The sequence below is a fragment of the Oncorhynchus tshawytscha genome, linkage group LG18 (assembly GCF_018296145.1).
Source record: "Oncorhynchus tshawytscha isolate Ot180627B linkage group LG18, Otsh_v2.0, whole genome shotgun sequence".
Taxonomy (NCBI): domain Eukaryota; kingdom Metazoa; phylum Chordata; class Actinopteri; order Salmoniformes; family Salmonidae; genus Oncorhynchus; species Oncorhynchus tshawytscha.
In genome coordinates, this window is record NC_056446.1 from 44,590,278 (window position 1) to 44,616,777 (window position 26,500).

Consider the following 26,500-nt stretch of genomic DNA (forward strand, 5'->3'; position numbering starts at 1 on the left):
GGTGTATATAGTCTGGTGTATATAGTCTAGTGTTTTTAGGATAGTCTGGTGTATATAGTCTAGTGTTTTAGGATAGTCTGGTGTATATCATCTAGTGTTTTTAGGATAGTCTGGTGTATATAGTCTGGTGTATATAGTCTAGTGTTTTTAGGATAGTCTGGTGTATATAGTCTGGTGTATATAGTCTAGTGTATATAGTCTAGTGTTTTTAGGATAGTCTGGTGTATGTAGTCTGGTGTATATAGTCTGGTGTATATAGTCTGGTGTATGTAGTCTGGTGTATATAGTCTGGTGTATGTAGTCTGGTGTATGTAGTCTGGTGTATATAGTCTGGTGTATATAGTCTGGTGTATATAGTCTGGTGTATATAGTCTGGTGTATGTAGTCTGGTGTATATAGTCTGGTGTTTTTAGGATAGTCTGGTGTATATAGTCTGGTGTATATAGTCTGGTGTATATAGTCTGGTGTTTAGGATAGTCTGGTGTATATAGTCTGGTGTATATAGTCTAGTGTATATAGTCTGGTGTATATTGTACAGTGTTTTTAGGATAGTCTGGTGTATATAGTCTGGTGTATATAGTCTAGTGTATATAGTCTGGTGTTTTTAGGATAGTCTGGTGTATATAGTCTGGTGTATATAGTCTAGTGTTTTTAGGATAGTCTGGTGTATATAGTCTGGTGTATATAGTCTGGTGTTTAGGATAGTCTGGTGTATATCGTCTAGTGTATATAGTCTAGTGTATATAGTCTGGTGTATATAGTCTAGTGTTTTTAGGATAGCCTGGTGTATATAGTCTGGTGTATATAGTCTGGTGTATATAGTCTAGTGTTTTTAGGATAGTCTGGTGTATATAGTCTGGTGTATATAGTCTAGTGTATATAGTCTGGTGTATATAGTCTAGTGTTTCGGATAGTCTGGTGTATATAGTCTGGTGTATATAGTCTAGTGTTTTTAGGATAGCCTGGTGTATATAGTCTGGTGTATATAGTCTGGTGTATATAGTCTGGTGTATATAGTCTAGTGTTTTTAGGATAGTCTGGTGTATATAGTCTGGTGTATATAGTCTAGTGTTTAGGATAGTCTGGTGTATATAGTCTGGTGTTTTTAGGATAGTCTGGTGTATATAGTCTGGTGTATATAGTCTGGTGTATATAGTCTGGTGTATATAGTCTAGTGTTTCGGATAGCCTGGTGTATAGGATAGCCTGGTGTATATAGTCTGGTGTATATAGCCTGGTTTATATAGTCTAGTGTATATAGTCTGGTGTATATAGCCTGGTGTATATAGTCTGGTGTATATAGTCTAGTGTATATAGTCTAGTGTTTTTAGGATAGTCTGGTGTATATAGTCTGGTGTATGTAGTCTGGTGTATGTAGTCTGGTGTATATAGTCTGGTGTACATAGTCTGGTGTATATAGTCTGGTGTATGTAGTCTGGTGTATATAGTCTGGTGTATGTAGTCTGGTGTATATAGTCTGGTGTATATAGTCTGGTGTATATAGTCTGGTGTATGTAGTCTGGTGTATATAGTCTGGTGTTTTTAGGATAGTCTGGTGTATATAGTCTGGTGTATATAGTCTGGTGTATATAGTCTGGTGTTTAGGATAGTCTGGTGTATATAGTCTGGTGTATATAGTCTAGTGTATATAGTCTGGTGTATATTGTCTAGTGTTTTTAGGATAGTCTGGTGTATATAGTCTGGTGTATATAGTCTGGTGTATATAGTCTGGTGTTTTTAGGATAGTCTGGTGTATATAGTCTGGTGTTTAGGATAGTCTGGTGTATATAGTCTGGTGTATATAGTCTAGTGTATATAGTCTGTGTATATAGTCTAGTGTTTCGGATAGTCTGGTGTATATAGTCTGGTGTATATAGTCTGGTGTATATAGTCTGGTGTATATAGTCTGGTGTATATAGTCTAGTGTTTTTAGGATAGCCTGGTGTATATAGTCTGGTGTATATAGTCTAGTGTTTTTAGGATAGTCTGGTGTATATAGTCTGGTGTATATAGTCTGGTGTATATAGTCTAGTGTATATAGTCTGGTGTATATAGTCTAGTGTTTGAGGATAGTCTGGTGTATATAGTCTGGTGTATATAGTCTGGTGTATATAGTCTGGTGTATATAGTCTAGTGTTTTTAGGATAGTCTGGTGTATATAGTCTGGTGTATATAGTCTAGTGTATATAGTCTGGGTATATAGTCTAGTGTATATAGTCTGGTGTATATAGTCTAGTGTTTCGGATAGTCTGGTGTATATAGTCTAGTGTTTTTAGGATAGTCTGGTGTATATAGTCTGGTGTATATAGTCTAGTGTTTTTAGGATAGTCTGGTGTATATAGTCTGGTGTATATAGTCTAGTGTATATAGTCTGGTGTATATAGTCTGGTGTATATAGTCTGGTGTATATAGTCTAGTGTTTTTAGGATAGTCTGGTGTATATAGTCTGGTGTATATAGTCTAGTGTATATAGTCTGGTGTATATAGGAGTGTATATAGTCTGGTGTATATAGTCTGGTGTATATAGTCTAGTGTTTTTAGGATAGTCTGGTGTATATAGTCTGGTGTATATAGTCTAGTGTATATAGTCTGGTGTATATAGTCTGGTGTATATAGTCTGTATATAGTCTAGTGTTTTTATAGCCTGGTGATATAGTCTGGTGTATATAGTCTGGTGTATATAGTCTAGTGTTTTTAGGATAGTCTGGTGTATATAGTCTGGTGTATGTAGTCTGGTGTATTAGTCTAGTGTATATAGTCTGGTGTATATAGTCTGGTGTATATAGTCTGGTGTATTAGTCTGGTGTATATAGTCTGGTGTATATAGTCTGGTGTATATAGTCTGGTGTATATAGTCTGGTGTATATAGTCTGGTGTATATAGTCTGGTGTATATAGTCTATATAGTCTGGTGTATATAGTCTGGTGTTTTTATAGTGTATAGTCTGTATATAGTCTGGTGTATATAGTCTGGTGTATATAGTCTGGTGTTTTTAGGATAGTCTGGTGTATATAGTCTGGTGTATATAGTCTGGTGTATATAGTCTGGTGTATATAGTCTGGTGTATATAGTCTGGTGTATATAGTTAGTGATATAGTCTGGTGTCTAGTGTTTTTAGGATAGTCTGGTGTATATAGTCTGGTGTATATAGTCTGGTGTTTTTAGGATAGTCTGGTGTATATAGTCTGGTGTATATAGTCTGGTGTATATAGTCTGGTGTATATAGTCTGGTGTATATAGTCTGGTGTATATAGTCTAGTGTTTAGGATAGTCTGGTGTATATAGTCTGGTGTATATAGTCTGGTGTATATAGTCTGGTGTATATAGTCTGGTGTATATAGTCTAGTGTTTTTAGGATAGTCTGGTGTATATAGTCTGGTGTATATAGTCTGGTGTTTTTAGGATAGTCTGGTGTATATAGTCTAGTCTGGTGTATATAGTCTAGTGTTTATAGTCTGGTGTATATAGTCTAGTGTATCGGATAGTCTGGTGTATATATAGTCTGGTGTATATAGTCTGTGTTTTTATATAGTCTGGTGTATATAGTCTAGTGTTTTCTAGTGATAGTCTGGTGTATATAGTCTGGTGTATATAGTCTGGTGTATATAGTCTAGTGTTTCGGATAGTCTGGTGTATATAGTCTAGTGTTTTTAGGATAGTCTGGTGTATATAGTCTGGTGTATATAGTCTAGTGTTTTTAGGATAGTATATAGTCTGGTGTATATAGTCTAGTGTATATAGTCTGGTGTATATAGTCTGGTGTATATAGTCTGGTGTATATAGTCTAGTGTTTTTAGGATAGTCTGGTGTATATAGTCTGGTGTATATAGTCTAGTGTATATAGTCTGGTGTATATAGTCTAGTGTATAGTCTGGTGTATATAGTCTGGTGTATATAGTCTAGTGTTTTTAGGACAGTCTGGTGTATATAGTCTGGTGTATATAGTCTGGTGTATATAGTCTGGTGTATATAGTCTAGTGTATATAGTCTGGTGTATATAGTCTAGTGTTTTTAGGATAGCCTGGTGTATATAGTCTGGTGTATATAGTCTAGTGTTTAGGATAGTCTGGTGTATATAGTCTGGTGTATATAGTCTAGTGTTTTTAGGATAGTCTGGTGTATATAGTAGTGTATGTAGTCTGGTGTATGTAGTCTGGTGTATATAGTCTGGTGTATATAGTCTGGTGTATATAGTCTGGTGTATGTAGTCTGGTGTATGTAGTCTGGTGTATATAGTCTGGTGTATATAGTCTGGTGTATATAGTCTGGTGTATATAGTCTGGTGTATATAGTCTGGTGTATATAGTTGTTTTTAGGATAGTCTGGTGTATATAGTCTGGTGTATATAGTCTGGTGTATATAGTCTGGTGTTTAGGATAGTCTGGTGTATATAGTCTGGTGTATATAGTCTGGTGTATATAGTCTGGTGTTTTTAGGATAGTCTGGTGTATATAGTCTGGTGTTTTAGGATAGTCTGGTGTATATAGTCTGGTGTATATAGTCTGGTGTTTAGGATAGTCTGGTGTATATAGTCTGGTGTATATAGTCTAGTGTATATAGTCTGGTGTATATAGTCTGGTGTATATAGTCTGGTGTATATAGTCTATAGTCAGTGTTTTTTAGGATAGTCTGGTGTATATAGTCTGGTGTATATAGTCTAGTGTTTAGGATAGTCTGGTGTATATAGTCTGGTGTATATAGTCTGGTGTATATAGTCTAGTGTTTTTAGGATAGTCTGGTGTATATAGTCTGGTGTATATAGTCTGGTGTATATAGTCTAGTGTTTCGGATAGTCTGGTGTATATAGTCTGGTGTATTAGTCTGGTGTATATAGTCTGGTGTATATAGTCTAGGACAGTGTATATAGTCTGGTGTATAGTCTGGGTATATAGTCCTGGTGTATATAGTCTGGTGTATATAGTCTAGTGTTTTTAGGATAGTCTGGTGTATATAGTCTGGTGTATATAGTCTAGTGTTTAGGATAGTCTGGTGTATATAGTCTGGTGTATATAGTCTAGTGTATATAGTCTGGTGTATATAGTCTGGTGTATGTAGTCTGGTGTATGTAGTCTGTATATAGGTGTATATAGTCTGGTGTATATAGTCTGGTGTATATAGTCTGGTGTATATAGTCTAGTGTTTTTAGGATAGTCTGGTGTATATAGTCTGGTGTATATAGTCTAGTGTATATAGTCTAGTGTATATAGTCTAGTGTTTTTAGGATAGTCTGGTGTATATAGTCTGGTGTATATAGTCTAGTGTTTTTAGGATAGTCTGGTGTATATAGTCTGGTGTATATAGTCTGGTGTATATAGTCTAGTGTATATAGTCTAGTGTTTTTAGGATAGTCTGGTGTATATAGTCTGGTGTATATAGTCTAGTGTATATAGTCTAGTGTTTTTAGGATAGTCTGGTGTATATAGTCTAGTGTTTTTAGGATAGTCTGGTGTATATAGTCTGGTGTATATAGTCTGGTGTATATAGTCTAGTGTATATAGTCTAGTGTTTCGGATAGCCTGGTGTATAGGATAGTCTGGTGTATATAGTCTGGTGTATATAGTCTGGTTTATATAGTCTGGTGTATATAGTCTGGTGTATATAGTCTGGTGTATATAGTCTAGTGTTTTTAGGATAGTCTGGTGTATATAGTCTGGTGTATATAGTCTGGTGTATGTAGTCTGGTGTATATAGTCTGGTGTATATAGTCTGGTGTATATAGTCTGGTGTATATAGTCTGGTGTATGTAGTCTGGTGTATATAGTCTGGTGTATGTAGTCTGGTGTATATAGTCTGGTGTATATAGTCTGGTGTATATATATGTAGTCTGGTGTATATAGTCTGGTGTTTTTAGGATAGTCTGGTGTATATAGTCTGGTGTATATAGTCTGGTGTTTAGGATAGTCTGGTGTATATAGTCTGGTGTATATAGTCTAGTGTATATAGTCTGGTGTATATAGTCTAGTGTTTTTAGGATAGTCTGGTGTATATAGTCTGGTGTATATAGTCTGGTGTATATAGTCTGGTGTTTTAGGATAGTCTGGTGTATATAGTCTGGTGTTTAGGATAGTCTGGTGTATATAGTCTGGTGTATATAGTCTAGTGTATATAGTGGTGTATATAGTCTAGTGTTTCGGATAGTCTGGTGTATATAGTCTGGTGTATATAGTCTGGTGTATATAGTCTGGTGTATATAGTCTGGTGTATATAGTCTGGTGTATATAGTCTAGTGTTTTTAGGATAGTCTGGTGTATATAGTCTGGTGTATATAGTCTGGTGTATATAGTCTAGTGTTTTTAGGATAGTCTGGTGTATATAGTCTGGTGTATATAGTCTGTATATAGTGTATATAGTCTAGTGTATATAGTCTGGTGTATATAGTCTAGTGTATATAGTCTGGTGTATATAGTGTTTCCGGATAGTCTGGTGTATATAGTCTGGTGTATATAGTCTGGTGTATATAGTCTAGTGTTTTTAGGATAGTCTGGTGTATATAGTCTGGTGTATATAGTCTAGTGTATATAGTCTGGTGTATATAGTCTAGTGTTTCGGATAGTCTGGTGTATATAGTCTAGTGTTTTAGGATAGTCTGGTGTATATAGTCTGGTGTATATAGTCTAGTGTATATAGTCTGGTGTATATAGTCTGGTGTATATAGTCTGGTGTATATAGTCTAGTGTATATAGTCTGGTGTATATAGTCTAGTGTTTCGGATAGTCTGGTGTATATAGTCTGGTGTATATAGTCTGGTGTATATAGTCTGGTGTATATAGTCTAGTGTTTTTAGGATAGCCTGGTGTATATAGTCTGGTGTATATAGTCTAGTGTTTAGGATAGTCTGGTGTATATAGTCTGGTGTATATAGTCTAGTGTTTTTAGGATAGTCTGGTGTATATAGTCTGGTGTATGTAGTCTGGTGTATGTAGTCTGGTGTATATAGTCTGGTGTATATAGCCTGGTGTATATAGTCTGGTGTATATAGTCTGGTGTATATAGTCTAGTGTTTTTAGGATAGTCTGGTGTATATAGTCTGGTGTATATAGTCTAGTGTATATAGTCTGGTGTATATAGTCTAGTGTTTCGGATAGTCTGGTGTATATAGTCTGGTGTATATAGTCTAGTGTTTTTAGGATAGCCTGGTGTATATAGTCTGGTGTATATAGTCTGGTGTATATAGTCTAGTGTTTTTAGGATAGTCTGGTGTATATAGTCTGGTGTATATAGTCTAGTGTTTAGGATAGTCTGGTGTATATAGTCTGGTGTTTTTAGGATAGTCTGGTGTATATAGTCTGGTGTATATAGTCTGGTGTATATAGTCTGGTGTATATAGTCTAGTGTTTCGGATAGCCTGGTGTATAGGATAGCCTGGTGTATATAGTCTGGTGTATATAGCCTGGTTTATATAGTCTGGTGTATATAGTCTGGTGTATATAGCCTGGTGTATATAGTCTAGTGTTTTTAGGATAGTCTGGTGTATATAGTCTGGTGTATGTAGTCTGGTGTATGTAGTCTGGTGTATATAGTCTGGTGTATATAGTCTGGTGTATATAGTCTGGTGTATATAGTCTGGTGTATGTAGTCTGGTGTATATAGTCTGGTGTATGTAGTCTGGTGTATATAGTCTGGTGTATATAGTCTGGTGTATATAGTCTGGTGTATGTAGTCTGGTGTATATAGTCTGGTGTTTTTAGGATAGTCTGGTGTATATAGTCTGGTGTATATAGTCTGGTGTTTAGGATAGTCTGGTGTATATAGTCTGGTGTATATAGTCTAGTGTATATAGTCTGGTGTATATTGTCTAGTGTTTTTAGGATAGTCTGGTGTATATAGTCTGGTGTATATAGTCTGGTGTTTTTAGGATAGTCTGGTGTATATAGTCTGGTGTTTAGGATAGTCTGGTGTATATAGTCTGGTGTATATAGTCTAGTGTATATAGTCTGGTGTATATAGTCTAGTGTTTAGGATAGCCTGGTGTATATAGTCTGGTGTATATAGTCTGGTGTATATAGTCTGGTGTATATAGTCTGGTGTATATAGTCTAGTGTTTTTAGGATAGCCTGGTGTATATAGTCTGGTGTATATAGTCTGGTGTATATAGTCTGGTGTATATAGTCTAGTGTTTTTAGGATAGTCTGGTGTATATAGTCTGGTGTATATAGTCTGGTGTATATAGTCTAGTGTATATAGTCTGGTGTATATAGTCTAGTGTTTCGGATAGTCTGGTGTATATAGTCTGGTGTATATAGTCTGGTGTATATAGTCTAGTGTTTTTAGGATAGTCTGGTGTATATAGTCTGGTGTATATAGTCTAGTGTATATAGTCTGGTGTATATAGTCTAGTGTTTCGGATAGTCTGGTGTATATAGTCTAGTGTTTTTAGGATAGTCTGGTGTATATAGTCTGGTGTATATAGTCTAGTGTTTTTAGGATAGTCTGGTGTATATAGTCTGGTGTATATAGTCTAGTGTATATAGTCTGTTGTATATAGTCTGGTGTATATAGTCTGGTGTATATAGTCTGGTGTATATAGTCTAGTGTATATAGTCTGGTGTATATAGTCTAGTGTTTCGTATAGTCTGGTGTATATAGTCTGGTGTATATAGTCTGGTGTATATAGTCTGGTGTATATAGTCTAGTGTTTTTAGGATAGTCTGGTGTATATAGTCTGGTGTATATAGTCTAGTGTATATAGTCTGGTGTATATAGTCTAGTGTTTCGGATAGTCTGGTGTATATAGTCTGGTGTATATAGTCTAGTGTTTTTAGGATAGCCTGGTGTATATAGTCTGGTGTATATAGTCTGGTGTATATAGTCTAGTGTTTTTAGGATAGTCTGGTGTATATAGTCTGGTGTATATAGTCTAGTGTTTAGGATAGTCTGGTGTATATAGTCTGGTGTTTTTAGGATAGTCTGGTGTATATAGTCTGGTGTATATAGTCTGGTGTATATAGTCTGGTGTATATAGTCTAGTGTTTCGGATAGCCTGGTGTATAGGATAGCCTGGTGTATATAGTCTGGTGTATATAGCCTGGTTTATATAGTCTGGTGTATATAGTCTGGTGTATATAGCCTGGTGTATATAGTCTGGTGTATATAGTCTAGTGTTTTTAGGATAGTCTGGTGTATATAGTCTGGTGTATATAGTCTGGTGTATATAGTCTGGTGTATATAGTCTGGTGTATATAGTCTGGTGTATATAGTCTGGTGTATGTAGTCTGGTGTATATAGTCTGGTGTATGTAGTCTGGTGTATATAGTCTGGTGTATATAGTCTGGTGTATATAGTCTGGTGTATGTAGTCTGGTGTATATAGTCTGGTGTTTTTAGGATAGTCTGGTGTATATAGTCTGGTGTATATAGTCTGGTGTTTAGGATAGTCTGGTGTATATAGTCTGGTGTATATAGTCTAGTGTATATAGTCTGGTGTATATTGTCTAGTGTTTTTAGGATAGTCTGGTGTATATAGTCTGGTGTATATAGTCTGGTGTTTTTAGGATAGTCTGGTGTATATAGTCTGGTGTTTAGGATAGTCTGGTGTATATAGCCTGGTGTATATAGTCTGGTGTATATAGCCTGGTTTATATAGTCTGGTGTATATAGTCTGGTGTATATAGCCTGGTGTATATAGTCTGGTGTATATAGTCTAGTGTTTTTAGGATAGTCTGGTGTATATAGTCTGGTGTATATAGTCTGGTGTATATAGTCTGGTGTATATAGTCTGGTGTATATAGTCTGGTGTATATAGTCTGGTGTATGTAGTCTGGTGTATATAGTCTGGTGTATGTAGTCTGGTGTATATAGTCTGGTGTATATAGTCTGGTGTATATAGTCTGGTGTATGTAGTCTGGTGTATATAGTCTGGTGTTTTTAGGATAGTCTGGTGTATATAGTCTGGTGTATATAGTCTGGTGTTTAGGATAGTCTGGTGTATATAGTCTGGTGTATATAGTCTAGTGTATATAGTCTGGTGTATATTGTCTAGTGTTTTTAGGATAGTCTGGTGTATATAGTCTGGTGTTTTTAGGATAGTCTGGTGTATATAGTCTGGTGTTTAGGATAGTCTGGTGTATATAGTCTGGTGTATATAGTCTAGTGTATATAGTCTGGTGTATATAGTCTAGTGTTTCGGATAGTCTGGTGTATATAGTCTGGTGTATATAGTCTGGTGTATATAGTCTGGTGTATATAGTCTAGTGTTTTTAGGATAGCCTGGTGTATATAGTCTGGTGTATATAGTCTGGTGTATATAGTCTAGTGTTTTTAGGATAGTCTGGTGTATATAGTCTGGTGTATATAGTCTAGTGTATATAGTCTGGTGTATATAGTCTAGTGTTTCGGATAGTCTGGTGTATATAGTCTGGTGTATATAGTCTGGTGTATATAGTCTAGTGTTTTTAGGATAGTCTGGTGTATATAGTCTGGTGTATATAGTCTAGTGTATATAGTCTGGTGTATATAGTCTAGTGTTTCGGATAGTCTGGTGTATATAGTCTAGTGTTTTTAGGATAGTCTGGTGTATATAGTCTGGTGTATATAGTCTAGTGTTTTTAGGATAGTCTGGTGTATATAGTCTGGTGTATATAGTCTAGTGTATATAGTCTTGTGTATATAGTCTGGTGTATATAGTCTGGTGTATATAGTCTAGTGTTTTTAGGATAGTCTGGTGTATATAGTCTGGTGTATATAGTCTAGTGTATATAGTCTGGTGTATATAGTCTAGTGTTTCGGATAGTCTGGTGTATATAGTCTGGTGTATATAGTCTAGTGTTTTTAGGACAGTCTGGTGTATATAGTCTGGTGTATATAGTCTAGTGTATATAGTCTGGTGTATATAGTCTAGTGTATATAGTCTGGTGTATATAGTCTAGTGTTTTTAGGATAGCCTGGTGTATATAGTCTGGTGTATATAGTCTAGTGTTTAGGATAGTCTGGTGTATATAGTCTGGTGTATATAGTCTAGTGTTTTTAGGATAGTCTGGTGTATATAGTCTGGTGTATATAGCCTGGTGTATATAGCCTGGTTTATATAGTCTGGTGTATATAGCCTGGTGTATATAGTCGAGTGTATATAGCCTGGTGTATATTGTCATTGTGTGATGCAGGCCTGTATTGTTTCTCTGTAACAAGGGTACCTGGGTCTCTGACTAATGGATGTCCTTTGTATCTGTCATACAAGGTGTGTGTGTGTGTGTGTGTGTGTGTGTGTGTGTGTGTGTGTGTGTGTGTGTGTGTGTGTGTGTGTGTGTGTGTGTGTGTGTGTGTAAGAAATCATTTGAATGGTGATTGTGCTGTGTAGAAATGATGCGTTATCTTTGAATTTTTTGTACGTAGCAAACGTGTGTGTGTGTGTGTGTGTGCCTCGCAGCTTAGTGGAGTTGAGTCAGGGGAAATATTTTTTTATTTTTTATGTCTTTGTAAAAAAAATGTGTCGCCTCTGGTGACACACACACGATCCCTCTGCAGCAAAGCTGGGACTGCAGGCCCTGAAAATAACATGATACTGGAAGAGAGCTCTCTGGGAACGCCAGATAGCAGAACCAACAGCTGTCTGTGTTGAACCCTGTCTGTCTGTGTTGAACCCTGTCTGTCTGTCTGTCTGTCTGTGTTGAACCCTGTCTGTCTGTCTGAATCCTGTCTGTCTGTCTGTCTGTCTGTGTTGAATCCTGTCTGTCTGTCTGTCTGTCTGTCTGTGTTGAATCCTGTCTGTCTGTGTTGAATCCTGTCTGTCTGTATGTCTGTCTGTGTTGAACCCTGTCTGTCTGTCTGTCTGTCTGTGTTGAACCCTGTCTGTCTGTCTGTGTTGAACCCTGTCTGTCTGTTGAATCCTGTCTGTCTGTCTGTGTTGAACCCTGTCTGTCTGTCTGTCTGTGTTGAATCCTGTCTGTCTGTGTTGAATCCTGTCTGTCTGTCTGTCTGTCTGTGTTGAACCCTGTCTGTCTGTGTTGAATCATGTCTGTCTGTCTGTCTGTCTGTCTGTGTTGAACCCTGTATGTCTGTCTGTGTTGAACCCTGTCTGTCTGTCTGTCTGTCTGTCTGTCTGTCTGTCTGTCTGTCTGTCTGTCTGTTGAACCCTGTCTGTCTGTCTGTTGAACCCTGTCTGTCTGTCTCTGTTGAACCCTGTCTGTCTGTCTCTGTTGAACCCTGTCTGTCTGTCTGTGTTGAATCCTGTCTGTCTGTCTGTGTTGAATCCTGTCTGTCTGTCTGTGTTGAACCCTGTCTGTCTGTCTGTCTGTGTTGAACCCTGTCTGTCTGTCTGTCTGTCTGTTGAACCCTGTCTGTCTGTCTGTTGAACCCTGTCTGTCTGTCTCTGTTGAACCCTGTCTGTCTGTCTCTGTTGAACCCTGTCTGTCTGTCTGTCTGTGTTGAATCCTGTCTGTCTGTCTGTCTGTGTTGAACCCTGTCTGTCTGTCTGTGTTGAACCCTGTCTGTCTGTCTGTCTGTCTGTTGAATCCTGTCTGTCTGTCTGTGTTGAACCCTGTCTGTCTGTCTGTCTGTCTGTCTGTTGAATCCTGTCTGTCTGTCTGTGTTGAACCCTGTCTGTTTGTCTGTGTTGAACCCTGTCTGTCTGTCTCTGTTGAACCCTGTCTGTCTGTCTGTCTGTCTGTTGAACTCTGTCTGTCTGTCTGTGTTGAACCCTGTCTGTCTGTCTGTCTGTGTTGAATCATGTCTGTCTGTCTGTGTTGAACCCTGTCTGTCTGTCTGTTGAACCATGTCTGTCTGTGTCTGTTGAACCCTGTCTGTCTGTCTGTTGAATCCTGTCTGTCTGTCTGTGTTGAACCATGTCTGTCTGTCTGTGTTGAACCCTGTCTGTCTGTCTGTTGAACCATGTCTGTCTGTGTCTGTTGAACCCTGTCTGTCTGTCTGTTGAATCCTGTCTGTTTGTCTGTGTTGAACCCTGTCTGTCTGTCTGTCTGTCTGTTGAATCCTGTCTGTCTGTGTTGAACCCTGTCTGTCTGTTGAATCCTGTCTGTCTGTCTGTCTGTCTGTCTGTGTTGAACCCTGTCTGTCTGTGTTGAACCCTGTCTGTCTGTCTGTTGAACCATGTCTGTCTGTCTGTTGAACCATGTCTGTCTGTCTGTTGAACCCTGTCTGTCTGTCTCTGTTGAACCCTGTCTGTGTTGAACCCTGTCTGTGTTGAACCCTGTCTGTTTGTCTGTGTTGAACCCTGTCTGTCTGTCTGTGTTGAACCCTGTCTGTTTGTCTGTGTTGAACCCTGTCTGTCTGTCTGTCTGTTGAACCCTGTCTGTCTGTCTCTGTTGAACCCTGTCTGTTTGTCTGTGTTGAACCCTGTCTGTTTGTCTGTGTTGAACCCTGTCTGTTTGTCTGTGTTGAACCCTGTCTGTTTGTCTGTGTTGAACCCTGTCTGTGTTGAACCCTGTCTGTTTGTCTGTGTTGAACCCTGTCTGTCTGTCTCTGTTGAACCCTGTCTGTCTGTGTTTAACCCTGTCTGTCTGTCTGTGTTGAATCCTGTCTGTGCAGATTCCTGTCAGTCTGTCTGTGTTGATTCCTGTCAGTCTGTCTGTGCTGAATCATGTTTGTCTGCCTGTTCTGAATCCTGTCTGTTGTTTTTGCCAGCGGAGACAAGGAGATGGTGAATGATTACCCAGAACCCCTTATGGTGTTGGAGGGGATGGTCACTGCAGTGCACAACCACGTCCAGAGCGGGTGAGAGAGACTCAACCACACACTGCTTTAGAGCTGCTGCTATAACACACACATAACACGTATCTGTCTGTCTGTCTGTCTGCCTGCCTGCCTGCTTGTGTGCCTGTCTGTCTGTCTGTATCTCTGTCTGTCTGTCTGTATCTCTGTCTGTCTGTATGTCTGTCTGTCTCTGTCTGTCTGTATCTCTGTCTGTCTGCTTGTGTGCCTGTCTGTCTGTCTGTCTGTCTGTCTGTCTGTATCTCTGTCTGTCTGTATCTCTGTCTGTCTGTATCTCTGTCTGTCTGTCTGTCTGTATCTCTGTCTGTCTGTATCTCTGTCTGTCTGTATCTCTGTCTGTCTGTCTGTATCTCTGTCTGTCTGTATCTCTGTCTGTCTGTCTGTCTGTATCTATCTGTCTGTCTGTCTGTCTGTCTCTATCTGTCTGTCTGTCTGTCTCTATCTATATGTCTGTCTGTCTGTCTGTCTGCTTGTGTGCCCGTCTGTCCTGTCTGTCTGTCTGTCTGTCTGTATCTCTGTCTGTCTGTATCTCTGTCTGTCTGTATCTCTGTCTGTCTGTCTCTATCTATCTGTCTGTCTGTCACTATCTGTCTCTCTGTCTGTATCTCTGTCTGTCTGTCTGTCTGTCTGTATCTCTGTCTGTCTGTCTGTCTGTATCTCTGTCTGTATCTCTGTCTGTCTGTCTGTCTGTCTGTCTGTCTGTCTGTCTGTCTGTCTGTATCTCTGTCTGTCTGTATCTCTGTCTGTCTGTCTGTCTGTCCATCTGTCTGTATCTCTGTCTGTCTGTCTCTCTCTCTGTCTGTATCTCTGTCTGTCTGTCTGTCTGTCTGTCTCTCTGTCTGTCTGTATCTCTGTCTGTCTGTATCTCTGTCTGTCTGTCTCTCTGTCTGTCTGTCTGTATCTCTGTCTGTCTGTCTGTATCTCTGTCTGTCTGTCTGTATCTCTGTCTGTCTGTCTGTATCTCTGTCTGTCTGTCTGTATCTCTGTCTGTCTGTATCTCGGTCTGTCTGTATATCTGTCTGTCTGTATCTCTGTCTGTCTGTCTGTATCTCTGTCTGTCTGTCTGTATCTCTGTCTGTCTGTCTGTATCTCTGTCTGTCTGTCTGTATCTCTGTCTGTCTGTATCTCTGTCTGTCTGTATCTCTGTCTGTCTGTCTGTCTCTATCTGTCTGTCTGTCTCTATCTATCTGTCTGTCTGTCTGTATGTATGTCTGTCTGTATCTCTGTCTGTCTGTCTGCTTGTGTGCCCGTCTGTCCTGTCTGTCTGTCTGTCTGTCTGTCTGTCTGTCTGTCTGTCTGTCTGTATCTCTGTCTGTCTATCTCTGTCTGTCTGTATCTCTGTCTGTCTGTATCTCTGTCTGTCTGTCTCTATCTATCTGTCTGTCTGTCGCTATCTGTCTCTCTGTCTGTCTTTCTGTCTGTATGTCTGTATCTCTGTCTGTATCTCTGTCTGTATCTCTGTCTGTATCTCTGTCTGTCTGTCTCTATCTATCTGTCTGTCTGTCGCTATCTGTCTCTCTGTCTGTCTTTCTGTCTGTATGTCTGTATCTCTGTCTGTATCTCTGTCTGTATCTCTGTCTGTATCTCTGTCTGTCTGTCTCTATCTATCTGTCTGTCTGTCGCTATCTGTCTCTCTGTCTGTCTTTCTGTCTGTATGTCTGTATCTCTGTCTGTATCTCTGTCTGTATCTCTGTCTGTCTGTCTGTCTGTCTGTCTGTATCTCTGTCTGTCTGTATCTCTGTCTGTCTGTCTCTATCTATCTGTCTGTCTGTCTCTATCTATCTATCTGTCTGTCTGTCTGTCTGTATGTATGTCTGTCTGTATCTCTGTCTGTCTGTCTGCTTGTGTGCCCGTCTGTCCTGTCTGTCTGTCTGTCTGTCTGTCTGTCTGTCTGTCTGTCTGTATCTCTGTCTGTCTGTATCTCTGTCTGTCTGTATCTCTGTCTGTATCTCTGTCTGTCTGTATCTCTGTCTGTCTGTCTCTATCTATCTGTCTGTCTGTCGCTATCTGTCTCTCTGTCTGTCTTTCTGTCTGTATGTCTGTATCTCTGTCTGTATCTCTGTCTGTATCTCTGTCTGTATCTCTGTCTGTATCTCTGTCTGTCTGTCTCTATCTATCTGTCTGTCTGTCGCTATCTGTCTCTCTGTCTGTCTTTCTGTCTGTATGTCTGTATCTCTGTCTGTATCTCTGTCTGTCTGTCTGTCTGTCTGTATCTCTGTCTGTCTGTATCTCTGTCTGTCTGTCTGTATCTCTGTCTGTCTGTCTCTATCTGTCTGTCTCTATCTGTCTGTCTGTCTGTCTGTATCTCTGTCTGTCTGTATCTCTGTCTGTCTGTCTGTATCTCTGTCTGTCTGTCTGTCTGTCTGTCTGTCTGTCTGTCTGTCTGTATCTCTGTCTGTCTGTCTGTATCTCTGTCTGTCTGTCTGTCTCTATCTGTCTGTCTGTCTCTGTCTGTCTGTCTGTATCTCTGTCTGTCTGTCTGCTTGTGTGCCTGTCTGTCCTGTCTCTGTCTGTCTGTCTGTCTGTATCTCTGTCTGTCTGTATCTCTGTCTGTCTGTATCTCTGTCTGTCTGTATCTCTGTCTGTCTGTATCTCTGTCTGTCTGTCTCTCTGACTGACTGACTGACTGACTGACTGACTGTCTGACTGACTGTCTGACTGTCTCTCTGTCTCCCAGTGACTCTGTGGTCAGTTCTGATGACCTGTTGGCGTGGTTACGACCGTTCTGCAGCGATGGCTCTCGTGCGGTGCGACCACGTATCGAGGTTCTGCAGATTCTGGAGAATAACTTCAGTCTGAGGGACAGTGACGTTCATCTGCTGCTACTCTACAGGACCCAAGCTGTACTGAAGGACTTACAGGTAACACTCATTCTAGGGCTGTCCCCGACAACAACAACAACATTTTGGTCTATCCAGAGTCGTCTGATCTTTTGACGGTTGAAATGTTTTTAAACGTGTATTTTTCCACATATAGACACACCATTATGCGCTGTAATAAAATAAAACATTGTGCGCTGATCTTGTCTGATGCTTTAAGCACACTGTTTAATGATATAATTAAGACACACAAATGACTCAAGAGGGAGCTAGAGATCAAGATAAGCAACAAACCTGTTCCTGACCGTGCTCCTCCTGCTTCCCAGATTCTGCCGTTACACTCCTGGAGTTGACGGTCATCGGCTCCACCAGGGGTCGGCAACCTTTCTCGTTCTGGCAATTTATCGTACCGTTTCTACCGATCTCGTGTGGAATTTCTCGTACCGTTTGCGCCAGTTATGATTTTCATATGCACTTTTTCATTTCAATTATAATAACTTCGTATCTCTAAATCATTTGTCATGTTATTTATCTAAATCTAATTTCAATCTAAATTAAAATTATACAAATCAAAAATCTATCTAATGCAAGAGTGCCTGCCTCTGCCAAATGAACAGATTGTATGATAGCCTCCACCGTGAGTCATTGGCAGCTGAAGAACTTAGCGCAGAATGCAGAGAGAGGCCTATATACCAATGTATGTAACTGATATTGCCAACTAGGGGTAAAAATAGCCGACATAAAGCCAACAAATGAAAATATTGCAGGTAGAAAATATCCTGATTAAAAAGACTGATCCTATATATCACATTGGCTTAGCATGGCACCTAGTTCATGTTCTTTCAATCGCATTCTACTCTTCCTGTCTGCATCGAACTTGAAACATTGTATCAACTATCAACTGGGACCGACTCAAAGCTTGCATGAGTAAACTAGCAACATTGTATCAACTGGGACCGACTCAAAGCTTGCACGAGTAAACTAGCAACATTGTATCAACTGGGACCGACTCAAAGCTTGCACGAGTAAACTAGCAACATTGTATCAACTGGGACCGACTCAAAGCTTGCACGAGCAAACTAGCAACATTGTATCAACTGGTACCGACTCAAAGCTTGCACGAGCAAACTAGCAACATTGTATCAACTATCAACTGGGACCGACTCAAAGCTTGCACGAGCAAACTAGCAACATTGTATCAACTATCAACTGGGACCGACTCAAAGCTTGCACGAGCAAACTAGCAACATTGTATCAACTGGTACCGACTCAAAGCTTGCACGAGCAAACTAGCAACATTGTATCAACTATCAACTGGGACCGACTCAAAGCTTGCACGAGCAAACTAGCAACATTGTATCAACTGGGACCGACTCAAAGCTTGCACGAGCAAACTAGCAACATTGTATCAACTGGTACCGACTCAAAGCTTGCACGAGCAAACTAGCAACATTGTATCAACTATCAACTGGGACCGACTCAAAGCTTGCACGAGCAAACTAGCAACATTGTATCAACTGGGACCGACTCAAAGCTTGCACGAGCAAACTAGCAACATTGTATCAACTGGGACCGACTCAAAGCTTGCACGAGCAAACTAGCAACATTGTATCAACTGGGACCGACTCAAAGCTTGCACGAGCAAACTAGCAACATTGTATCAACTGGGACCGACTCAAAGCTTGCACGAGCAAACTAGCAACATTGTATCAACTGGGACCGACTCAAAGCTTGCACGAGCAAACTAGCAACATTGTATCAACTGTTCTGAGGCCTTAGATTCCCACTCCAGTTAGCTACGGGTTTCCGTTATGGAAATGTGGCGCCGGACATTTAAAAAATTTGCCGGACCCATAATGCACTGGGTGTGTAACCTGATCAGGGCATCCACCCACGGTGCTCATGATGATCACATTTACATTATGGTAATTCATATGAACAGGACTTGCCGGTCCAGAATGCGACACTGTGCGGTCCTTTCGACCGAATTCTGACGTGCGCTTGGAAGATGTTAGAAGAACTAGGGAAGAACATTTTAGAGCCAATAAGATAGGCTATAGACCTGATGCTCTCTGCTAGAGCCAATAAGATAGGATATAGGCTTGATGCTCTCTGCTAGAGCCAATAAGATAGTCTATAGGCCTGATGCTCCCTGCGAGAGCCAATAAGATTGTCTATAGGCCTGATGCTCTCTGCTAGGGCCAATAAGATAGTCTATAGGCCTGATGCTCTCTGCTAGGGCCAATCAGATAGTCTATAGGCCTGGTGCTGTCTGCTAGAGCCAATAAGATAGTCTATAGGCCTGATGCTCTCTGCTAGGGCCAATAAGATAGTCTTTAGGCCTGATGCTCTCTGCTAGGGCCAATAAGATAGTCTATAGGCCTCATGCTCTCTGCTAGAGCCAATAAGATAGTCTATAGGCCTGATGCTCCCTGCGAGAGCCAATTAGATTGTCTATAGGCCTGATGCTGTCTGCTAGGGCCAATAAGATAGTCTATAGGCCTGGTGCTGTCTGCTAGAGCCAATAAGATAGTCTATAGGCCTGATGCTCCCTGCTAGGGCCAATAAGATAGTCTATAGGCCTGATGCTCTCTGCTAGGGCCAATAAGATAGTCTTTAGGCCTGATGCTCTCTGCTAGGGCCAATAAGATAGTCTATAGGCCTGATGCTCTCTGCTAGGGCCAATAAGATAGTCTTTAGGCCTGATGCTCTCTGCTAGGGCCAATAAGATAGTCTATAGGCCTGATGCTGTCTGCTGGGGCCAATAAGATAGTCTATGGGCCTGGTGCTGTCTGCTAGAGCCAATAAGATAGTCTATAGGCCTGAAGCTCTCTGCTAGGGCCAATAAGATAGTCTTTAGGCCTGATGCTCTCTGCTAGGGCCAATAAGATAGTCTTTAGGCCTGATGCTCTCTGCTAGGGCCAATAAGATAGTCTATAGGCCTGATGCTGTCTGCTGGGGCCAATAAGATAGTCTATGGGCCTGGTGCTGTCTGCTAGAGCCAATAAGATAGTCTATAGGCCTGAAGCTCTCTGCTAGGGCCAATAAGATAGTCTTTAGGCCTGATGCTCTCTGCTAGGGCCAATAAGATAGTCTATAGGCCTCATGCTCTCTGCTAGAGCCAATAAGATTGTCTATAGGCCTGATGCTCTCTGCTAGGGCCAATAAGATAGTCTATAGGCCTGATGCTCTCTGCTAGGGCCAATAAGATAGTCTATAGTCCTGATGCTCTCTGCTAGGGCCAATCAGATAGTCTATAGGCCTGATGCTCTCTGCTAGGGCCAATCAGATAGTCTATAGGCCTGATGCTCTCTGCTAGGGCCAATCAGATAGTCTATAGGCCTGATGCTCTCTGCTAGGGCCAATCAGATAGTCTATAGGCCTGATGCTCTCTGCTAGGGCCAATCAGATAGTCTATAGGCCTGATGCTCTCTGCTAGGGCCAATCAGATAGTCTATAGGCCTGATGCTCTCTGCTAGGGCCAATCAGATAGTCTATAGTCCTGATGCTCTCTGCTAGGGCCAATCAGATAGTCTATAGGCCTGATGCTCTCTGCTAGGGCCAATCAGATAGTCTATAGGCCTGATGCTCTCTGCTAGGGCCAATCAGATAGTCTATAGGCCTGATGCTCTCTGCTAGGGCCAATCAGATAGTCTATAGGCCTGATGCTCTCTGCTAGGGCCAATCAGATAGTCTATAGGCCTGATGCTCTCTGCTAGGGCCAATCAGATAGTCTATAGGCCTGATGCTCTCTGCTAGGGCCAATCAGATAGTCTATAGGCCTGATGCTCTCTGCTAGGGCCAATCAGATAGTCTATAGGCCTGATGCTCTCTGCTAGGGCCAATCAGATAGTCTATAGGCCTGGTGCTCTCTGCTAGGGCCAATCAGATAGTCTATAGGCCTGGTGCTCTCTGCTAGGGCCAATAAGATAGTCTATAGGCCTGATGCTCTCTGCTAGGGCCAATAAGATAGTCTATAGGCCTGATGCTCTCTGCTAGGGCCAATAAGATAGTCTATAGGCCTGATGCTCTCTGCTAGGGCCAATCAGATAGTCTATAGGCCTGATGCTCTCTGCTAGGGCCAATCAGATAGTCTATAGGCCTGATGCTGTCTGCTAGGGCCAATAAGATTGTCTATAGGCCTGATGCTGTCTGCTAGGGCCAATAAGATTGTCTATAGGCCTGATGCTCTCTGCTAGGGCCAATCAGATAGTCTATAGTCCTGATGCTCTCTGCTAGGGCCAATCAGATAGTCTATAGGCCTGATGCTCTCTGCTAGGGCCAATCAGATAGTCTATAGGCCTGATGCTCTCTGCTAGGGCCAATCAGATAGTCTATAGGCCTGATGCTCTCTGCTAGGGCCAATCAGATAGTCTATAGGCCTGATGCTCTCTGCTAGGGCCAATCAGATAGTCTATAGGCCTGATGCTCTCTGCTAGGGCCAATCAGATAGTCTATAGGCCTGATGCTCTCTGCTAGGGCCAATCAGATAGTCTATAGGCCTGATGCTCTCTGCTAGGGCCAATCAGATAGTCTATAGGCCTGATGCTCTCTGCTAGGGCCAATCAGATAGTCTATAGGCCTGGTGCTCTCTGCTAGGGCCAATCAGATAGTCTATAGGCCTGGTGCTCTCTGCTAGGGCCAATAAGATAGTCTATAGGCCTGATGCTCTCTGCTAGGGCCAATAAGATAGTCTATAGGCCTGATGCTCTCTGCTAGGGCCAATAAGATAGTCTATAGGCCTGATGCTCTCTGCTAGGGCCAATAAGATAGTCTATAGGCCTGATGCTGTCTGCTGGGGCCAATAAGATAGTCTATGGGCCTGGTGCTGTCTGCTAGAGCCAATAAGATAGTCTATAGGCCTGAAGCTCTCTGCTAGGGCCAATAAGATAGTCTTTAGGCCTGATGCTCTCTGCTAGGGCCAATAAGATAGTCTTTAGGCCTGATGCTCTCTGCTAGGGCCAATAAGATAGTCTATAGGCCTGATGCTGTCTGCTGGGGCCAATAAGATAGTCTATGGGCCTGGTGCTGTCTGCTAGAGCCAATAAGATAGTCTATAGGCCTGAAGCTCTCTGCTAGGGCCAATAAGATAGTCTTTAGGCCTGATGCTCTCTGCTAGGGCCAATAAGATAGTCTATAGGCCTCATGCTCTCTGCTAGGGCCAATAAGATTGTCTATAGGCCTGATGCTCTCTGCTAGGGCCAATAAGATAGTCTATAGGCCTGATGCTCTCTGCTAGGGCCAATAAGATAGTCTATAGGCCTGATGCTGTCTGCTAGGGCCAATAAGATTGTCTATAGGCCTGATGCTCTCTGCTAGGGCCAATAAGATTGTCTATAGGCCTGATGCTCTCTGCTAGGGCCAATAAGATAGTCTATAGTCCTGATGCTCTCTGCTAGAGCCAATAAGATAGTCTATAGGCCTGATGCTCTCTGCTAGAGCCAATAAGATAGTCTATAGGCCTGATGCTCTCTGCTAGGGCCAATCAGATAGTCTATAGGCCTGATGCTCTCTGCTAGGGCCAATCAGATAGTCTATAGGCCTGATGCTCTCTGCTAGGGCCAATCAGATAGTCTATAGGCCTGATGCTCTCTGCTAGGGCCAATCAGATAGTCTATAGGCCTGATGCTCTCTGCTAGGGCCAATCAGATAGTCTATAGGCCTGATGCTCTCTGCTAGGGCCAATCAGATAGTCTATAGGCCTGATGCTCTCTGCTAGGGCCAATCAGATAGTCTATAGGCCTGGTGCTCTCTGCTAGGGCCAATCAGATAGTCTATAGGCCTGATGCTCTCTGCTAGGGCCAATAAGATAGTCTATAGGCCTGATGCTCTCTGCTAGGGCCAATAAGATAGTCTATAGGCCTGATGCTCTCTGCTAGGGCCAATAAGATAGTCTATAGGCCTGATGCTCTCTGCTAGGGCCAATAAGATAGTCTATAGGCCTGATGCTCTCTGCTAGGGCCAATAAGATAGTCTATAGGCCTGATGCTCTCTGCTAGGGCCAATCAGATAGTCTATAGGCCTGATGCTCTCTGCTAGGGCCAATCAGATAGTCTATAGGCCTGATGCTCTCTGCTAGAGCCAATCAGATAGTCTATAGGCCTGATGTTCGCTCCACTAGAAGACAGATTCATGTATTTTAATGTTCTTCTCTGTACAGCCGTTTGCTTTCCGAACAATCTTTTTCTGCGATTGTATTTTGAAGTGTTTCTATATGAACGGTTTTGATTGACAGGTCCAAGTTGCCCACAGGCCTGGCTGGACACCTCTACATTTCACAGACAGTCCCAACTCAACAATCATCTCGTGTTGCTGCGTTTCCTTTCAATGGCAGGAAATGCCCTTTAAAACAATACACAACTTTATTTTTAAAGGCTAGTGTGGCCAAATCATGCTTTTCTAGCCTATGTTGAATGACTATTTATATAGACAGGAGTAGGTTAATTAGGCGTAATTAATTTTTGGCAATTTAATTCAATTTACTAAAGGAAAGCTTATCTTCCCCTAGCCTTATGGACTCACTGCCGATGAGTCCATGATGTCAATCTACCATCCCCCGTAGTAGAAACGCTGACCTATTCTATTGGTCAGCTTGTGGATAAAGAAATAGCCCAAACTGACTCTGGGACAGTTGTGGGACGGCGAGCCCAAATTACGACCAGTAGGCTTAGGTTACATACAAAAGCAATGAGACTGATGTAACAGATCAGAACGTTAGCTTAAAATGTCGATAAACTATTATTTATTCACGTTATAAGCACAGCAATGCGCACAAGACAGTAGGCTATGAGCGAATGTGCATTTGTCTTCCGAACAATGAAAGAAAGTTGATAACCAATAGAACATGAGTGAAATAGACTACTGGTTTTAATGGTATATAGACGTCTTTATGAAATAGACTACTGGTTTTAATGGTATATAGACGTCTTTATGAAATAGACTACTGGTTTCAATGGTATATAGACGTCTTTATGAAATAGACTACTGGTTTCAATGGTATATAGACGTCTTTATGAAATAGACTACTGGTTTCAATGGTATATAGACGTCTTTATGAAATAGACTACTGGTTTCAATGGTATATAGACGTCTTTATGAAATAGACTACTGGTTTCAATGGTATATAGACGTCTTTATGAAATAGACTACTGGTTTCAATGGTATATAGACGTCTTTATGAAATAGACTACTGGTTTCAATGGTATATAGACGTCTTTATGAAATAGACTACTGGTTTCAATGGTATATAGACGTCTTTATGAAATAGACTACTGGTTTCAATGGTATATAGACGTCTTTATGAAATAGACTACTGGTTTCAATGGTATATAGACGTCTTTATGAAATAGACTACTGGTTTCAATGGTATATAGACGTCTTTATGAAATAGACTACTGGTTTCAATGGTATATAGACGTCTTTATGAAATAGACTACTGGTTTCAATGGTATATAGACGTCTTTATGAAATAGACTACTGGTTTCAATGGTATATAGACGTCTTTATGAAATAGACTACTGGTTTCAATGGTATATAGACGTCTTTATGAAATAGACTACTGGTTTCAATGGTATATAGACGTCTTTATGAAATAGACTACTGGTTTCAATGGTATATAGACGTCTTTATGAAATAGACTACTGGTTTCAATGGTATATAGACGTCTTTATGAAATAGACTACTGGTTTCAATGGTATATAGACGTCTTTATGAAATAGACTACTGGTTTCAATGGTATATAGACGTCTTTATGAAATAGACTACTGGTTTCAATGGTATATAGACGTCTTTATGAAATAGACTACTGGTTTCAATGGTATATAGACGTCTTTATGAAATAGACTACTGGTTTCAATGGTATATAGACGTCTTTATGAAATAGACTACTGGTTTCAATGGTATATAGACGTCTTTATGAAATAGACTACTGGTTTCAATGGTATATAGACGTCTTTATGAAATCATTCACAATTGTATTCATCGGCTTTTCTATCTTTTAACGGCCAAAAGCCGGAAAACGAATGCAATTGAACTTATTTCATCAAATTGCTTGGTGTTCCAGCCGATGCCTGTCTTCGTTCGGTATGGACCTGCTTAATGGATGAGTCCACTGAGACAGGCGCCAATCAGACAGGCGCCTCGTTATGCCATGAACAAAAGAATATATATTTGTGACCGTCCAACAAAAACTATCTCTGTCGACCAACAGCCTAGCAACCAAACAATCGATCAGTCGACTAAATGGGGTCAGCCCTGACACAAACAAACAGGCGGCATCGCCGTGGGCGACTGGTCTGTTTCTGTCTAGACAGGTGTGAGCTTGCGCTGGTTTACTGATTGGGAACACTCCTGACGTTAGGCCCACTGTAAAGAGCACATACAGTCAGACCTAGATCTACAAAATGTCTTCATGAATGTTTGTGAAAACAACACTGAGTGTGAACCGCTTTCATATAGACTGCTCTCCTCCTGCAGTCTGACTTGGGGAGTCTCTTTTTCCCTGGGTGTTATCCTCCTGCTGTCTGTCTGACATGGGGAGTCTCTTTTTCCCTGGGTGTTATCCTCCTGCTGTCTGTCTGACATGGGGAGTCTCTTTTCCCTGGGTGTTATCCTCCTGCTGTCTGTCTGACATGGGGAGTCTCTTTTTCCCTGGGTGTTATCCTCCTGCTGTCTGACATGGGGAGTCTCTTTTCCCTGGGTGTTATCCTCCTGCTGTCTGACATGGGGAGTCTCTTTTCCCTGGGTGTTTGTTCCATCTTCCTACAGAAATGTAGAGCGCTGTCCCATTCCCTTATGAGCTTCCTGTTGTAATTATTGCCGGGGAGGCAGGAGCATGGGGACCGGGCTGGGGGAGAGGGGGTTTGAGAGGCAGTGAGAGAAAGGCATCCTTCTGATGCCCCTCTTCTTGGGGGGGATGAGGATGGTTATAGGGAGAGACAGATGACGAGGGAGGGAGAGGAAAGATGAGTTTTGGAGTTTTCCCCTCTGCCCCCAGTCCCCGAACTAATCAGTACAGCTCTGCCATTGTCGCTCCGGCTGGGCATGCCACACACACACACACACACACACACTAAAATAGCATAAACCACGCGCACACACACACACACTAAAATACCGTAAACCACGTGCACACACACACACACACACACACACACACTAAAATACCATAAACCACACACACACTAAAATACCATAAACTACACACACACACACACACACACACACACACACACACACACACACACACACACACTAAAATACCATAAACTACACGCACACAGAAGCACGCATGTACGAACGCACCACACAACCCTCCCGCACACACACACAAACACACAGACCCCAGATGTTGAGTATTAATGAGTCCAATTCAAATCTTGACATTCGGGCAGGGAGGGACAGTGAGATTTTGTGACTTCCTGTCTGTCTGAGGGAGAGGAGAGTCTGTCCTCATCTCTCTCAGGGTCCTGTCTGTCTGAGGGAGAGGAGAGTCTGTCCTCATCTCTCTCTGTGTCCTGTCTGTCTGAGGGAGAGGAGAGTCTGTCCTCATCTCTCTCAGGGTCCTGTCTGTCTGAGGGAGAGGAGAGTCTGTCCTCATCTCTCTCAGGGTCCTGTCTGTCTGAGGGAGAGTCTGTCCTCATCTCTCAGGGTCCTGTCTGTCTGAGGGAGAGTCTGTCCTCATCTCTCAGGGTCCTGTCTGTCTGAGGGAGAGTCTGTCCTCATCTCTCTCAGGGTCCTGTCTGTCTGAGGGAGAGTCTGTCCTCATCTCTCTCAGGGTCATGTCTGTCTGAGGGAGAGGAGAGTCTGTCCTCATCTCTCTCAGGGTCATGTCTGTCTGAGGGAGAGGAGAGTCTGTCCTCATCTCTCTCAGGGTCCTGTCTGTCTGAGGGAGAGGAGGGTCTGTCCTCATCTCTCTCAGGGTGCGAAGGGCCTAAAATACCATAAACCTCATTATAATCAGTGAGCATTTTGTAACTTCTCTTCAACAAATGTGTTTTATAAAGTAGTGAGCAGAACGTAAAGT

General features: G+C 41.5%; 1 protein-coding gene across 1 annotated transcript in view; it reads left to right on the top strand.

Moving 5' to 3' along the window:
- The first annotated feature begins 13,548 nt into the window (after positions 1 to 13,548).
- LOC121840009 (neuroblastoma-amplified sequence-like) overlaps positions 13,549 to 26,500 on the top strand; it is a 64,428-nt gene continuing 51,476 nt past the window's right edge. The window contains exons 1-2 of the mRNA XM_042301126.1: positions 13,549 to 13,660; positions 16,335 to 16,518. Coding sequence (XP_042157060.1) covers positions 13,584 to 13,660; positions 16,335 to 16,518 — 261 coding nt within the window. The 5' untranslated portion in view covers positions 13,549 to 13,583. The remainder of the gene's footprint in view (positions 13,661 to 16,334; positions 16,519 to 26,500) is intronic.